This window comes from Dama dama, chromosome 27 (assembly GCF_033118175.1).
Source record: "Dama dama isolate Ldn47 chromosome 27, ASM3311817v1, whole genome shotgun sequence".
Taxonomy (NCBI): Eukaryota; Metazoa; Chordata; class Mammalia; order Artiodactyla; family Cervidae; genus Dama; species Dama dama.
Window position 1 is genome coordinate 53573388 of NC_083707.1, and position 15830 is coordinate 53589217.

Below are 15830 nucleotides of genomic sequence, written 5' to 3' on the forward strand. Positions count from 1 at the left end.
CCTGAATAAGTTTTCAGGCCACAGTCGTGCTGTACTTGATAAACCAGACTGTTCTGTTCTCTGTCACAGAGAGAAAGGCCCCTTCGGACGTGAGTGGGGAAGAGCGTTGAAAGGTTGCGTGGCGTTCTAAAAGCAGAAGATCGTTCTTCAGCTGCTCCCTCTCAGCACCTTACCGGCTTGAGTAAGTCGTTTAACCCGTCTGCTTCTTAAGACTCCTCGACTCTTAAACTGGGGGTAGTAACATGTATATATATATATGACGTGGTTTATTTGTGGTTTGCAATTCAAACATGACATTAATGGAGGTAAACCTGTTCCGAACATCATAAACTGCTCTATAAATGAGAGGAAACAAAAACTTGCGTCCTCCTGCCATAAAAACCAAAGCCAAATAATTAACCAAGTCACTTACATGGACTCTCCTGGAATGGCTCAGAGGGGAAGGAATCCGCCTGCAACGCAGGAGACCTGGGTTCAGTCTCCCGGGTCGGGAAGACCCCCTGGAGAAGGAAATGACTACCCACTCCAGTATTCGTGCCTGGAGAATCCCAGGGACAGAGGAGCCTGGCGGGCTCCAGTCCATGGGATTTGCAGAGTCAGACGCAGAGCAACTAACACTTTCACTTTTTCACTTACATGGGCCCTCCTGGAAAAATCAGTAGGCAACTTGAAGTTTTCAAGGCCACCCCAGGGACTTCCCCGGTGGGTCCAGCGATGGAATGTCTGCCTGCCAATGTAGGGGACACGGGTTTCGATCCCTGGCCCTGGAGGATTCAACCAGCCTCAGGGCAGCTGAGCCCACGTGCCACAACTCCTGAAGGCCAGGCACCCCAGAGCCTGTGCTCTGCAACGAGGGGGGTCCCTGCAGTGAGAAGGCTGAGCACCGCAATGCAGAGTAGCCCTGCTCACCGCAGCTAGAGAAAGCCCACACACAGCAGAGAAGACCCAGGACAGCAAAAAAAAAAAAACCTCCTTAAAAAAATAAAGCCCACCCCAGACCTTTCAGACAGGCAGGTTCGACAAGCCATAGCTGTAATTCGCAACCCCACAGCTAATCCTGCCCTGACGGATGTGACGGCTCCACCGGTGTAAGTGGTGGAAGCCAGTGAAGCAGATTTCACACTGGGGTCACATATGCATCCCAGCCGTGAAGGCGGGCAGGGCAAGGGAGCTGTGACCGTCCCAGTGGAGGACCGGAGGCTATGGCCTCGCAAGGTCCGGCGTGGCCACCACCTGATTCAGAGAGCCCTTCCAGCTCTTTCTGCTCGCTAGACACACCGGCTGAATGCTGAGCCAGCACCGCAGAAACAACGGCAAGCAGCATCCCTGGATAAGCTTGAAAGCTTTGGGGCCCTAACCCCAGTCCGCAGGCCCGCCCCGTGTGTGGGAAACACAGGCCTGAGATTCCTCCACAGATTAAGTCACTGAAGATGACTTACACAAACATTTTTAAAGCTTCGAAATTTATTGCTGTACATTTTCGCATAGCATTGACTATGGAAATACTAATAGTGCAAATATTTATTTTGGACTTTGTAGCATTTGAGGGATCACAAAGCTTTTTGACATCTTTTGCAATCACTTACGAAGCTCTACATAGTTCAGCTTACTTCAGAAATCCAAACAAGTCATCTTATATTCAAAGAGATTACATAATGCTTTCTCGATCTCTTCTCTAGGACAAAAAAAAAAAAACACACACTACCCCAGAAGCCAGCAGGGGCATTCCTTTCCGTGGTAACACAGATGTCTTGCAGGACTTTTCCAACTGCAAGACTCAGTGTTCATAGATTCATTCAACAAGTATTTACTGACAAGCTGTTATGTGCCAGGCTCTGGGGACAGAAGCATGGACAGATGCAGTTTCTGCTTTCATGGTGCTTACAGTCTAAAAGTAGAAACAGACATGCAAACAAATGTACAATACAATACAGTAAAGTGCTTCCGTGGAGGTATTTACAAAGTGCAGTAGGAATCTGGAAGAGAGAAAAAGCTCATCTGCCTGGAGGGGATGAAAGACAGCTTCACAGAGGAGGTAGACAACGAGCTGCGACGGGACCAGTGCTCGAGAACCGGCCGTGCGGGCAGCAGGCAGAGGGGACAACAGGGGCAGAGACAGAGGCCCAAGCGGCGTTTCGAAGGAGCAGGTGATGCAGTTTCCTTGAGCTGAAGGTGTGGTGGGGCAGTGGCAGGATGAGCTAGACAAGCAGGCGGCTATCAGATCCTGAAGAGCCTTTCGATCAACTGTCCGTCTATTCCACACACCCGTACTGAGTGCTTACTGCATGCCAGGCACTAGGCTAAACGCTGGGATTATAACAGGGAAAAGGCAGACACATCCTGGCTCTCAAAGAGCTTACATTCTAGTAGACAGACAAAAAAAGTCAACAAATAAATAAAATACAGATTTAGAAGATTTCCACAAAGGAAATGAACAGAGTGCCAAGGCGGAAAATAGAGAGTATTGGGGGCATTTATAAAGTGGAGGGTAGTTAGGGTTATCAGCAAATGCCTCTTGAAAGCGACATAAAATGACACCTGCAGAGCCCGTCACAACACACCAGGTACTGTGCTAACATGACAAACAGCATCTCGTTTAGTCCTCACGGCGACTCTATGAGGTAGGTATTATTACTATTTCACTGAGGAGGAGCAGGCTCACAGACATTGGGTAAACCTGACAAGTCACACAAATGGCAAAAGTAGGGTCCAAACACAGGTGCTCTCCATTTCCAAGTGCTCACTCTCACGAAGCGGGACTCTAAACCGAGTACACAAGACAAGGGAGGAATTTTGAGCAGGGAAATGGTGAGATCACAGATGCTTCCAGGACCATTACTGATGACTCCATGGAGGAGGAAAAGGAGGGATGGAGGAGAGAAAGGGGACAGGTGAAAAACAGAAGGTGCAGAGTGCAGAGGAGAGGAAAGGAGGCTGCATGAAGGCAGTGGCTGTGGGAATGGAGAAGATGCGGGTTGACATCTGATAATCTATTTTTTGACAAATAGATGTGAGAAATGTGGCTAATAATGCTAACAGGATTGATGGGATGTTGGCTGCAAGGACAAGAGTGGCCTCTGGGATCACTTTTGGGCGTCTGCCTTGGGCAGCTGGATCAGATGATCTGCTATCCCCTGAGTTAGGGAATGCAAGATGGTGGAAGGTTGGGGGGATGAGATGATGAATTTTGGACATGTCCTGGGGTTGCACTGCAAACACCTGGACTTAGGGTTCTCAGCTGGACACCCTGGAATGGCTTTCAAACCTTATTCTCTACCTGAGCAAAGTACAGAATAACAAAAATTTTGTATGTGGGTACATTGTGTTTTTCCCTTGAATACAAAAGTTGCTTATACAAGCATGTATGTCTTGGTGGGACTGCTTTGTGAGATGAACGTATGATGGCCAAGATGAAGTCACCCCAAGCTTGATGACAAATGAAGACTCGTGGACTTTTAGAAGAGTCTAAGAAAAGCCTTCAGGCATTCAGTCTAACTAGTCATGATAGCTTTTAAAAAGAATGAATATTCACTTCCCACTGTCACCCCAACTGGGGACAGTCGGAAGGGCCTAGGGCAGGGAGCCTCTGCCACTTGTCTTCCCAGAGTCTACCAGTATCTCTGCTTATTTGCCAGCAGAATTACTCTGAGGAAATTGGTGGCCTCAGGCCCAAAGAGCAAAGTTGAATGCGAATCAGGAATTCCAAGAAGGTGTCACCTATGCAGTTTGGCAGAAGGTCCAGAGAGACAGCAATTCAAACCTAGCGAGTCACATTGCTTTCACTATTTTCACTATTTTCTTTTCTTTCCTCAGGAACTGGAAGGGTGCTGAAGATACTAACTTAAAAAAAATACATACATATATATACATATATATACATATATATACATATATATATGTGTATATATATATATATATATATATATATATATATATAAAATACACACAGGTGACATTTATAGAGAATTGGTCACATCCTTGATCACATCATTTTGCATCTAATTTTAAAAGAACTCAGAGTTAAGAAGTGCATAAGCCCTTTCTATAGAAAGATATTATTTTTGCTCGTTTTCTCAAAATGTACTTAAATTTGCTTAGTTCCATTTCTTGGCATCAGATTACCTTGTTTTGCTTTTTAAAACTCATTTCTTAATGCTGTGCCAGTTTGAGCAATTAGATATCAAGGAATTTAAGAAGTAATGAAGTTAATGCTTGTGAGTTTCAACAGGAAAAAAAAAATGTTTAAGACTCTGGAGGCTGGGTAGTAATTAACAAAGCATTACAATCTGGTTCATTTAGCAAGTCTGCCCAGAATGCTGCCTCTCTCTGTGGCAAAGGGTCTCACCTGCACCTGTTAACTCTGTAAGCCAACAGACATTGGAAAACACAAAATGTTCTCAAAAAACAGTCTCGGACTTCCAGTAACATCTGAAGGGCACGTGTGTACCTAACTCATGCCCGAGGGAAGAAAATGCCTTAGTTTTATAGAAGTAATAAAAGTACTCGTTACAGGCAAGGGAAAATAAAAATTACCCACACTACATGACATCATACAATTCTGAGCACAATTCTCATGATATCCAGAGGCATACTGCAAATGTATGAACTATTTCCCACCACCTTAATTTCAAACCTAAGGCCCAGGGAAGACAGCTGAATGTGAATCAAAAATTCTAAGAAGGGACTACGCATGGTGTGTGCTCCTTAACAGAAAGAATTCCAATCAGTCTGTGAATATAATCATTTATTTGTCTTTACAGTGATGATGGAAGAATGTACAGGTGTCCTCTTTCAATAAAGTATAAAAATCTGTTTATATACAGCGAAGTCACAATAAGCGCTCATTGGGAAATTTATTTGGTACTCCTGATCTGTTCATATTAAAATTGGGGGGAACAAGTATTTCATGGAAGTGCTACATTTCCAGTAGATTGCACCTGGCATCACAAGCTCAGCTTCGTTTTAAGGGTCCTGCTTGGTATTACAAAAAGACTAATTTTAAGTCCTGGGACTCAAAATAAACATCATTTTTGAATAATAGATATATACATCAAAAATACATCTAAAAAGGCATTGGTTAGTGCTATTAAAAAGCTCTATGTGCTCAGGTACATTTTTTTTCTTAACAGGCAAAACCCAGTGGAAACGTTTTTGCTCAATTCTAGGAGTTTGCTCTCGGGGAAAGTCGGTCGAAAGTTACCTGCAAGAAAACAAACAGACTTAAGTAATTCAATGATTTCTCAGGTGAGGTCAGCAAAAGTCAGAAAAGCAGTGAGAGACCAAATTTCACATAGAATAGGATTTTTAAAGCCTTGATAGCATTTAGTGACAGCACTTTGCACATAAAAAGGACTCAACATTTCCCCCCATTGTTTCAACTTCTTTAATTCTGAAAGAATCTTCACTTCATTTTCAAAGTAATCATATGTGCCCCTTTGTATGCTTATGAAAAGGTTTTCCATCATTAAGTCAGTTAGCATAAAACCGGAACTCACAGGGCATACACATGAAAAAAAAATCACAGATACAGCCAAATCCAAACATATTGAGAAAATTTAGGAAGATTTCTACTAACGATGATTTATTTTATTTCACCATAATTTATTTTACTTCAGAGAATTTATAGATGATAGAAACAGAGTAAAGTCTTATTACTGCTTAACTTGGATTTGTATGTGTGTATAAAACAAATAAAGGTCCATCCTGCTAATAAGGACCATTAGAAAGACCAGCCCTGTCATAATGCAATGAACACACCTAAACAGAACTGCATGGTTCAGAGTCCGGCGTGTTACCAGGCATTTGAACTTGGCCATGCCCCACCTTTAGTCAAGCTAAGTCCTACCTATTCCTCAGCTTATTATGAACCCCTAGTTAAGTCATGTGTCAGTGCTGTGGTTTATTAAACACCCTAGGTGTATGTGGGGCTAAATCAGTGATTTAGGTAAATTTAGTTTTGATAATTAAGATGTACTTCTAAATCTTCTATAACCCAAAAGTCTAATGGCCTGGTCTAATAATGCCATTCTCAAGTTTAGAATATGATATATATAACACCAATTTCTCCCTACCCAACATGCCGAAGTGTTGGCTACTTTTTAAATATATATTAACACTAATCACTCAATGCTAATTAGTTTGTTTTCCACATTAACCAATTTCGGGCCAGGCGATGAGCGCTGCCGGCCTTTATGAGCGCCAAGTACCTAGTCCCTAAACACATGGTCGCTTACATGACCCAGGGGGCTGCCTTGACGTCAACCTGCAAAGTAATCTGCAAGTAGGCAAGGGTCCAGTAAAACCTCAACGACACGACCCTTGATTTTTCCTACATTGTTTTCAGGGGAAAAGTCTGGAAAACAATTAAAAGCTCTGAAGAAGAGGGCTTTCCTGGAATCAGCTCTCATATGGTGCAGGCATGGTGGTCCAGATTTCTGCACTGTGCTGAAGTCTTTGGACAAAAAAAAAATACACTTCAGACTTCCCCCTGAGAGACTTTACACATATGAAGTGTGCTCATCACAGTCCAGAAAACACACCCCTACTGGAAGAGCACACAAGTTTCAGCGTCAACACAGCATCTCCCTGTCCTCGACACGGAAACCAGAAGAAAACTACTTAAGAGCACCAAGCTGGATTTAAATGGTTCTGCGCGGTCAGGAAACTGTGGGGTCAAAGGTCGCTGCTGCCGCTGACCGTATTCATGTAAAAAGTGGTAGCTATTACCTGATTTCTGGGTCACTGTGGCATAAGCCACTCTGAGTTAAGACAAAAGCACTGATGGAAAGGCAAGACCGCGTGAACAGGGAGTTCCTCCTCCCGGCGTGCACCAGCTCCAGTCTGCTCCCGTACCGAACATGACCCCTCCCCACCCACCCACCCAGCGGGCTCCCGTAAACAGCCTGGGCTCAGTCATCCACCCGGTCACGTCGATTCTACCTCCAAATACATCTCAGATTGGCTTTTCCATTTTTCTCTGCATCCATGATAGCAAGACCCTCATGAAGCCACCATCACCTCTAGACTACAGCAGCCTAACTTGGTCTCCCTGCATCACGCCTGTGCTAGAGAGATCAGAAGAGGAGAGGAGAGTGACGGGTTTTTGCCTCCTCTGTGACCATAATTTTACGTATGTGACAACAGAGCCCTTTACCCCAGAGAGCGACCGTGGCGGAGGCGACGGCTGCCCTGTCTCCTGCAACGCCTCTCTCCCTGGCAGAGTCCTTTCCTTCCTCCTCTGCTTTGCTCCAGTGACACCTTGGAGCCCAAATCCCTCGCGAGTGGCCGCAGGGGTGTGAACATTTTCACATCATGAGAACAAAAGGATGCACACGTATATGGTCCTTAAATACAAAGGGGGCCCAACAACAGCATGCGCACAAGATATGCAGTGGAGAAGGCTTTGTAGGCGCCGCTGAAGCCGCTGCAAGGGCAGGAGCAAGGAAAGAAAAGCCCTGAGTTTCCACGCGTCCCGGCATTGCTTTACCTGATGCCAATCTTAGGCGTCATCTCCACTGTCCATTTCAAGGCCCATCGCCTCCGCGTCAGCAGCCCGGGACAGGATGTCTGCCATCAGTGCCTCTTCCAATTTCTTACGTACCTGCTGCACTCGCTCTTCCTGTTTCCTTTGTGAAAACAGAGTAAAAAGACACTAACAATTTGGCCAGTGTTGGAACAACGATGCTGCCGACGACGCGGTTTATCTTTACGCCAAAGTCAGGGAAATTCCTCAGAAACACACATCTCTTTCTCCTTAGACTTTGCAAAAGCAGCTTCTAACCCTCACAAAAACCAGGTCTTGTGGGAGATGGGCTTTGCCCAAAAAGGGGGGACATTCGGACAGGCAGGGATGCCCTCATCTCACAGAGAATTCCGGCAGGAGGTGTATTTCAGGGACCTTTTCTTCAACTTCAAAAACCTCAAGTATGTGAAGGTTCGGGGTTATTCCTATAAAGGATAATTTGGAATACAAGTGGGAAGTGATACGGAAAAGAAGGAAGGAAAAGCGATTTGCCGGGTGAAGCACTGAGAAGGATGGAGGAGGAGGAGGAGGCATGATGGGCCGGTTCAGCTGCTGCCTCTGGCGGTGTCGGGGAGGCCAGTCGGAGCTCTCCCCTGGGTCCGCAGCCTGCAGGCCAAGGTCGTCACGAAGGAACCAAGACCACACGATCCTGTGCACCAAGGACGCAGGAGGAACGGACCCTTGAGCTGAGCTGAGTCAAGTAAGTGAAGAACGTGCAAGTTCCTCTGTGTCTTGGGGACTCTAAAGAAGCCTCCAAAGTGAGAGTTAAAAACAGCAAGTCATACAAAAGAGGCAGAACCATGACATGAAAACCAGAGCGCACCTACTGGTACACAAGTCATCCTTAAACAGGGCACGGCTACTGGTACACATGGCATCCTTAAAAAGCAGAAGAAGGCGGGGGGGGGGGGGGGGGGGGAGCAGAAGAAAAAAAATGGAGACAGCTCCCTGACCGGGCAAGAGAGAGATTCCTAACACAGTTCTAAGCAAACCAAGAGGCAAACAGAAATTCGCCTCCAGAACCCAGTGGGGAGGCAATGGTTGAAGAAACAGGAGAGAAGCGACAAGAGTGGAAAGTAAAAGGTTGAGAAAAGAAGCAAGAAAGGAGCAGAGGCAAAGGCCCAGGTGGGAGGGCAAGCCTTGACTAGAAAACAAGGCGCATGGCCTCCAGAGGCCACAGGAAAGGTGGTGGGATGGATACAGGCTGGAGGGGAGCAGCGCCAGGACAGGGAAGAGATGCAGCGAGGGACTCTAAAGGCTCTGCTGAAGGAAGAAGTGCCAGTTTCTCCATCCATCGTTGAGGAAGACAAATTACGGCACTGCCCAAAACCAGGGAAAGCAGAAGGGTAGATGGGCGATGTTCCAGAAGACCCCACGAGGATGCCCTGGGCATCCGCCCCTTGGGTGCCCAACCAGCTGTGGAGTCACGTTTGCTGCAGTCTAGTCCCCACGTCTCTTTATCTCATGAGTCTATGTCCAAGGTAGCTAAATTAACACATGTTGTGTAACCACAAAAACTTTAGATGTCATCTCTACCAAACTCTAAAAAACGCACAGAAAGATAAAAGGTTTAGACTTCCCCCTTTTAAATGAATTTTCGAAAAGAAGGGGAGCTGCCACTGAGTCAAGCTCTGTAGCCTCAATCATATTCACAGAAACTGGAGTTGAACAGGTTTTTTTCTCTTTTTTAGAGATGTTTTGATCCCTGGTAGCTCAGACGGTAAAGAATCTGCCTGCAATGCAGGAGACTCATGTTTGATCCCTGGGTTGGGAAGATACCCTGGAGAAGGGAATAGGTACCCACCCCAGGATTCTTACCTGGAAAATTACATGGACAGAGGACCCTGACGGGCTACAGTCCATGGGTTGCAAACAGTCAGATACAATTGAGCATCTACCACTTTTGTTTTTAAGGTCTTTATTGCAAGTGTTAGAATACTGCTTCCGTCTTCTGTTTTGGCCCTGAGGCATGTGGGGTCTTAGCTCTTGGACCAGGGATCAAACCGGATCAAACCCGCACTCTGTTCATTGGAAGGTGAAGACATAACCACTGCACCGCCAGGGAGGTCCCTGGAGTTCAACAGATTGTCACACAGCGGAGCAGAGTCATGAAAAACAGGATGTTTATTTCTTACACAGTTAGTCTTACGTCTGGCTCAGTAACTCCAGGCTTATGATAAATGGGGTGTCGGTCACGGGCAGTCTCTTGTGCCTGCTATCAGGGTGTCTGCACAGCTGCCCTAACATCACCCCATCGGGAGGATGAAGGAAACGGGAGGAGCAGCGCTTCTGGCTGGAGAAGTGTATCTGAGAATCTGACACTGGCCACCGCTCCTCTGCTGTCTTGAGCGCTGCTTCCCAGTTATGGAAACCGAAAGCAAAGCCTCTGCCGGATGGGCAAGCAGGATCCAACACAGCCCCAGGATGTCCCCATGGGCCCCGGCTCACATCCCAAGCAGAATTCTCTCCCCATAAGGGCAGAAAGGACTTAGGAACACATGATGGGCTGTCATTCTATGATTAGATTACTAATAGCTGACCTTGAGTTAATCTAAAGAGATTATCATAGAGGGCCTGACCTAATAAGAAGAGGCTTTAAAAGGGGCTGGGCCCTTTTAGAAAGAAGCAGGAGAGGGAATGTGAGGGGAGCCATGGGGCAAGGAGCGGCCGGCAGCTTGAAACCGTCCGATCCCACAGCCGACACGGGAAGAGGGGCTTCATCCCTGCAGCTAGAAAGACGCGAACTCCGCAACAAGCTTAGGAGGAGCCCAGGCTCCAGAAGGCCACGCAGTTCTACAGACACTCAGATTTCAACTGTGTAAGATTTGGGGCAGGGAATCCAGTCATGCCCGCCCAGACTTCCGACCTACAAAAATGAGAGCCACGAACAGCTATTGCTTTAAACAGCGAGGTTTGTGAGAACTTATCTCTAGGTATCAGAAAACAAATACACCCATGAATGAAAATAGTTATCAAGCTGGCTGAAAAAAAACACACGTGCTCAATGTTGAGATCCTCAGTTGAAGGTTTAACACAAACAGATTATTGGTGATACAACAGGAGAAAAGGTGATAATCCCATTTGCAGTCTTTTATTTTGAATATGTACTAATCGGAGAAGAAATGTTTGGCTTGATGATTTCTGTTATGACAGTGATCAAATGGACAATCTGTCAGATGAGTTTACCCTAAAAGAAAAGCATCCAGATCTGGCTTTGGCTGGAGAAGTATATCTGAAAATCTGACACTGGCGAGGCTTCCCACATTTATGAAAACCGAAAGTAAAGCCTCTGCCGGATGTAGTAGGCAGGATTCTAACACAGCCCCAAGACGTCCCCACGGGCCCCTGTCATCAGTCACAGGACCTCAGTCAACACCCAGAGGGGCCTGGCAGGACCCGGGCTTTTGAACTGGGTGCTCATTCCAGGACAGAGGGGAGCTAGCCTCCTGGGTGATTTCCTTCCTCAAAGGTAGGAACAGTCCAAAGAGCAAGTTGATTCCTTTCCTTGATTTCACACTTTGTTTTTCTTAAAAAAAAAAAAAAATACACACATAGTAACACTGATCATAAATTCTACATCATCAAGGCATCTGAATACAACTTCGAACCATTTCACATCTTTGCAAAAGGAACTGCTTTAAAATCCGGGAACGGCTTTCCAATTATAAACCTGGCTAGATGCAGGCATTTAACAACAGTCTCACACCAACTTTCAAGGAATTAGAAAAAAAACAAAAAACAAATACTTTTTTTTTTTTTAATTCAAAAGTGCCATCTGCTGGCTTGGTCTAGGAATAGTAAAGCTTTTAGGTTCACACTCAGAGGACAGAAATAATGAAGTATACACCCTGTCCTCTTCTTAAAGAAAATACAGTATAGCACACAATCATTCTGGGCTTCCCTGGTGGCTCAGTGGTAAAGAATCCACTTGCAATGCAGGAGACAGCCTGCAGGTGTAGGGGACACGGGTTCGATCCCTGGGTTGGGAAGATCCCCTGGAGAAGGACATGGTAACCCACTCCAGTATTCTTGCCTGGAGAATCCCATGGACAGAGGAGCCTGGCCAGCTACAGTCCATGGGGTCACAAGAGTTGGACACACCTTAGCGACTAAACCACCACCACAATACAATCATTCTAAAGAATAATACTGAAATCCATAAATCCCATATAAGAATTACTTTGTGGTTTTAGTATCTGGAATAGTTTTGTTGCTCCTGAGCAATGGCTTGCTTATACTCCTTGGGCATTATCTATCTGAGCGATACATTTTCCTTTCATAATCTGCCGCTATAAACCTAATTTGTGGCCCAGCCTTAGAAAGAGTGAAAGATGCTAATGGATGCAGCTTGTGTCCGCGTCTCGCTGTCAGCTCCGTTTTACGTAACAGCTTTACCTTTTGCTTTGTCTTTCTTCTCATTTGCTTCTCATCTGGCTTCACTCGGTGTATGTACATGTGTGTCTCACTGTGTGAGTGTGTGTGTGTCTTCAGAGCCACCTTAAACCTTTACTTGAAACAAAGTTAAGTAGAGATAAATAAATCTCTAAATTGAGTTTACGTGAGATCAATAAAATCAAGATAAGTAAACTGAATTCTGAAAACACAACTGAACTCAAAGCAGCATAGCAATGATCTGCTACTGCAGACCAACCAATGCAGGGGGCAATCGGAACAGGCGTAACTGAATGCAGGGGATCCTCGGAGCAGAAGGGCCGAACCCCAGACTGCATAGGATACCGCCAAAACCATGTGGAGAGAGGACGACTGCTCTGTCCTTCGGGGATAATCAGGATGACACACCTTATACAACGCCACCTTTTTCAAGCATGCATTTGTTTTAAACATCCTATATCATCTGTTTTAAAACAGTTTTGTAAAGAAGGTTCATCACTTACTAGGACATGTCACTGAACCTAACAAGCAATAAAAAACATATCAAGTGTAGAAGACAAGTTTTTGAAGTCATGTTCCGCTCTCACCTAATGTCTTCATCTGTGACAATGAAAGCCTTGCAGAGGGGCTGAGATGTGTTCAGCCAGACAGCAGGGTTCTTCTCCACAGCAGCGGAGACTTGCCCTGTGATGGGTGCAGAGCTTGTGTGCAAAGCGCTGGCGACCGCAGACAAAAGGGTCTCGTCGTTACTGCCCGGACCGACCCCTGCAATCAGAAACACATCAGTTCCAGGACGTTTCCAGCTGTGCTGAGCAAACCCTGTGGGGCCTAAAACAACTGATCATCTTTATATTCATCCAACAGCAGCTATTTAAAACTGACACAAGCCGAAGCAGCAAAAGATAACAGCATATTTACTTAGTTATCAACAATAAAGAATTAACATTAAGGAAACAGTAACCAAATACTTGAGTATTTTAATAAAACTTTAACAGAACTTTAAAATACATGTCCAAGGTATTAAAAACTTCTTAAAAAGTTGGCTACATTTCATCATGCAAGGTCAATTATTCTTAATGACGTAAGTCCCTTCTAAAGTCATCTTACATTCAAATATCCCTATTAACGTGTCCCTAGGGTCCTTGAATCGTTTCCCCTGTAGCTTGCCATGTCTCAACACTTCTTTTTTGTGCAGGGATTTCAAAGGAAAAGCCAATACAAGTAGGCTGTACCTATACCTTTAACAGCTTTTTCAACTAACAAAATATCCACATGAATAGGATTAATAACTGTACACATTGACTGCACATTAGGAGACTGGAACCATGGCTACATTTAAGTGCATTTCTTACAGTCCTAACTTGTTAAACCAGTTAAAGCAATAATTTCCAAGAGCACAGAGGGATGAGACACTACTCTAACCATGAATTATGAGGATTTTTGAGCAATCCGCAATGTATCAAGATTTAGAAGCCAAAGTTGTAACCACTTGAAAACTAATGCTTCCCTAGAACCTGGAGTGAACGTGTGACCCCACAAGGCACGCCAGCAGCTGAGTTCTCCACCCCAGACCCCGCTCGCTCCTATTACTGGACCCATGGGCATCTGAGGCTTGCAGCAGCAGGTCACGGAGGGAGAGGCAGGAGGAGAGATGCTGGCTGTTCTTTGGATAAAAGGAAGGGAGAAAAAAGCAAGCACTGGGGCCCAATGTTGCTTTGAGCAGGAAGCTGGGGACAGTCTGCCGCTTACGCTTAGGCTGCATTTGGGTCTAAACACATAACATGGGTGAATTTACATGACGAGCCTAATTAAACTCAGGCCAAAAGGTACACGAAAAAAAAAAACTTAGGTAAGATACCGCCCAGAAGCGTTCTGCAACCTACAAAGCGTCTCAGGCACAGTGCCTCTGGGTTTACTAAAACCCAAGGGGAGCATCAACCCAGTGAGGCAAACAGTCCCCACAGCAAAGACCTGTCGCCCTCATCACGTCTGCCTCCACTGCCTCCGACACATAGCCTGGCACACAGCAGGGGCTGCTCAACTGAACTCGGAGAATACCTTGAAGACCTTTAGGGAGTTCCATGGTTTTTATAATTTGTTCTGTTACATCTGATGCACTAAGTCCTTGTAGCCTCTTCTCCCAGAAAAGCTGTAAGGCAAAACATCACTGTTAATAGATACATTCTCGGGACAAGAAAGTAGCGCATCGATGCTGCTGAATAATGAAATTGAAATCATATCAGTAGTTCCCTAATGTCCCCATTTTTTTTTTCCTTACAAAAAGCTAAATGATACTTCAAACATGACTTCAACGCATCATAATTCTTTCAAGTTACATGACTCAAACAACTTTGCTTTGTCATTCTAGGCCGCCTATTCACTTGTTACATCCAACAGATTGTTACATGCTATGCATGAGATACAGTCCTAAATAGATAACAGTCCTTTGGAAGACATAAGGTATCTTCCAAAGAGTATTAACTTGAGTTCTTCAAAGTTTCATTTGGCATGAAAATTTAATGTTACAATTTATCAGGAAAAAGAAAAACTGTATTGCGTAATACCTCTTTATCCAAGAGTGTTAGGGAAACAATTTCTCCACCTATGTGATTTTTCTAAGACACAGAAGTTTAGCCTTTTGGCCTATTTTAAGGGGAACAGATGCCATTTTTTATGGAAACTTTTCTAAAATGTTTTGCATACTTCCTTGCTTTTTAAACAGGATGCCACATTCATGAGTGCCTCTCCTTCTGTGGTACAGAGCCTGGGTCTCCTCAGTCACTAGGTGGCCCAAGGTCATCATTCCGGCATCAGTGAGCACGCTGAAGACTCTTCCTACCCCATGGGTCTAGCGAGATATGCAACTGCTTATTCATACACTGAGCAGTCCAGGACAGTTCTGCTGCTTGATTTCAAATCCTTTCTACATTTAATTCTCTCTCCTAGTCGGCTACTGCGTGCATGCTTGCTAAATTGCTTCAGTTGTGTCCGACGCTTTACAACCCCATGGACTGTAGCTCGCCAGGCTCCTCTGTCCATGGGTTTCTCTAGGCAAGAATACTGGAGAGGGTTGCTATGCCCTTCTCCAGGTAATCTTCCCAACCCAGGGACAGAACTTGTGTCTCTTATGTCTCCTGAATTGACAGACGAATTCTTTACTGGGGAAGCCCAGTTGGCTATTTCTTGTCATTGATGTCATTCGTCCATATGAATGTATTTCTTGATACACTCCTACTGTGCGCTGTGCTTGGCCTGTGAATCCAACAGTAGGTAAGAGAGAGAGGGTCTCTGTCCTGCAGCCTCAGCTCTTTTCTACTGTTTCATATTTACTGCAGTCCAAAAAACAGATAAAGGAATTCCTTAGAATTTGATAAATCTGTCTTTAATCCTGGATACCCGGGGGCCTGTCATATAGTGAATATTGAAAAAAAATTTGTGTGACTGACTGATGTGGGAATAAACGGGCTCAGAATCAGGGTCTTGAGGGACACATGCACCCAAGTTGAAACCCCAGCTACAGACATACAACCTTGGACAAGTTCTGTGACCTCAGACGTTCAACGTCCTCTGTGGGCGTGGCAAGAGCGACGGCTACGTACAATGATTGTGGGGATTAAATAAAGCGATATACACAAACACCTATCACACAGCAGCCATAAGCTTTATTAGGTTTACTGTTAACAGATTTTTGAGCACTCTGAGGGCTTCCAAGCTTATGTTCTAACTTCTGGATACATGAAAAGCATCAAATAACATCTTTCCGGACAAATGAGAAGATACAGTAAAATAATTCTACTTATGGCAGAACAATAATAGCTTAGATTATATAATAACCACAGTGCTAGCACCAAGAGTAACTTCTTTACTGTCCTTTTAGGCTTTTAGTATATGCTAACATCTCCATATACCTCCATAT

General features: G+C 44.9%; 1 protein-coding gene across 1 annotated transcript in view; it reads right to left on the minus strand.

Moving 5' to 3' along the window:
- Nucleotides 1-4726: 4726 nt before the first annotated feature.
- The window catches only part of MBD2 (methyl-CpG binding domain protein 2), a 65314-nt gene continuing 54210 nt past the window's right edge, over nt 4727-15830 (minus strand). Inside the window, exons 4-7 of the mRNA XM_061130792.1 lie at nt 13973-14063; nt 12502-12679; nt 7487-7625; nt 4727-5200 (exon numbers count right to left, since the gene is read on the minus strand). Coding sequence (XP_060986775.1) covers nt 7499-7625; nt 12502-12679; nt 13973-14063 — 396 coding nt within the window. The 3' untranslated portion in view covers nt 4727-5200; nt 7487-7498. The remainder of the gene's footprint in view (nt 5201-7486; nt 7626-12501; nt 12680-13972; nt 14064-15830) is intronic.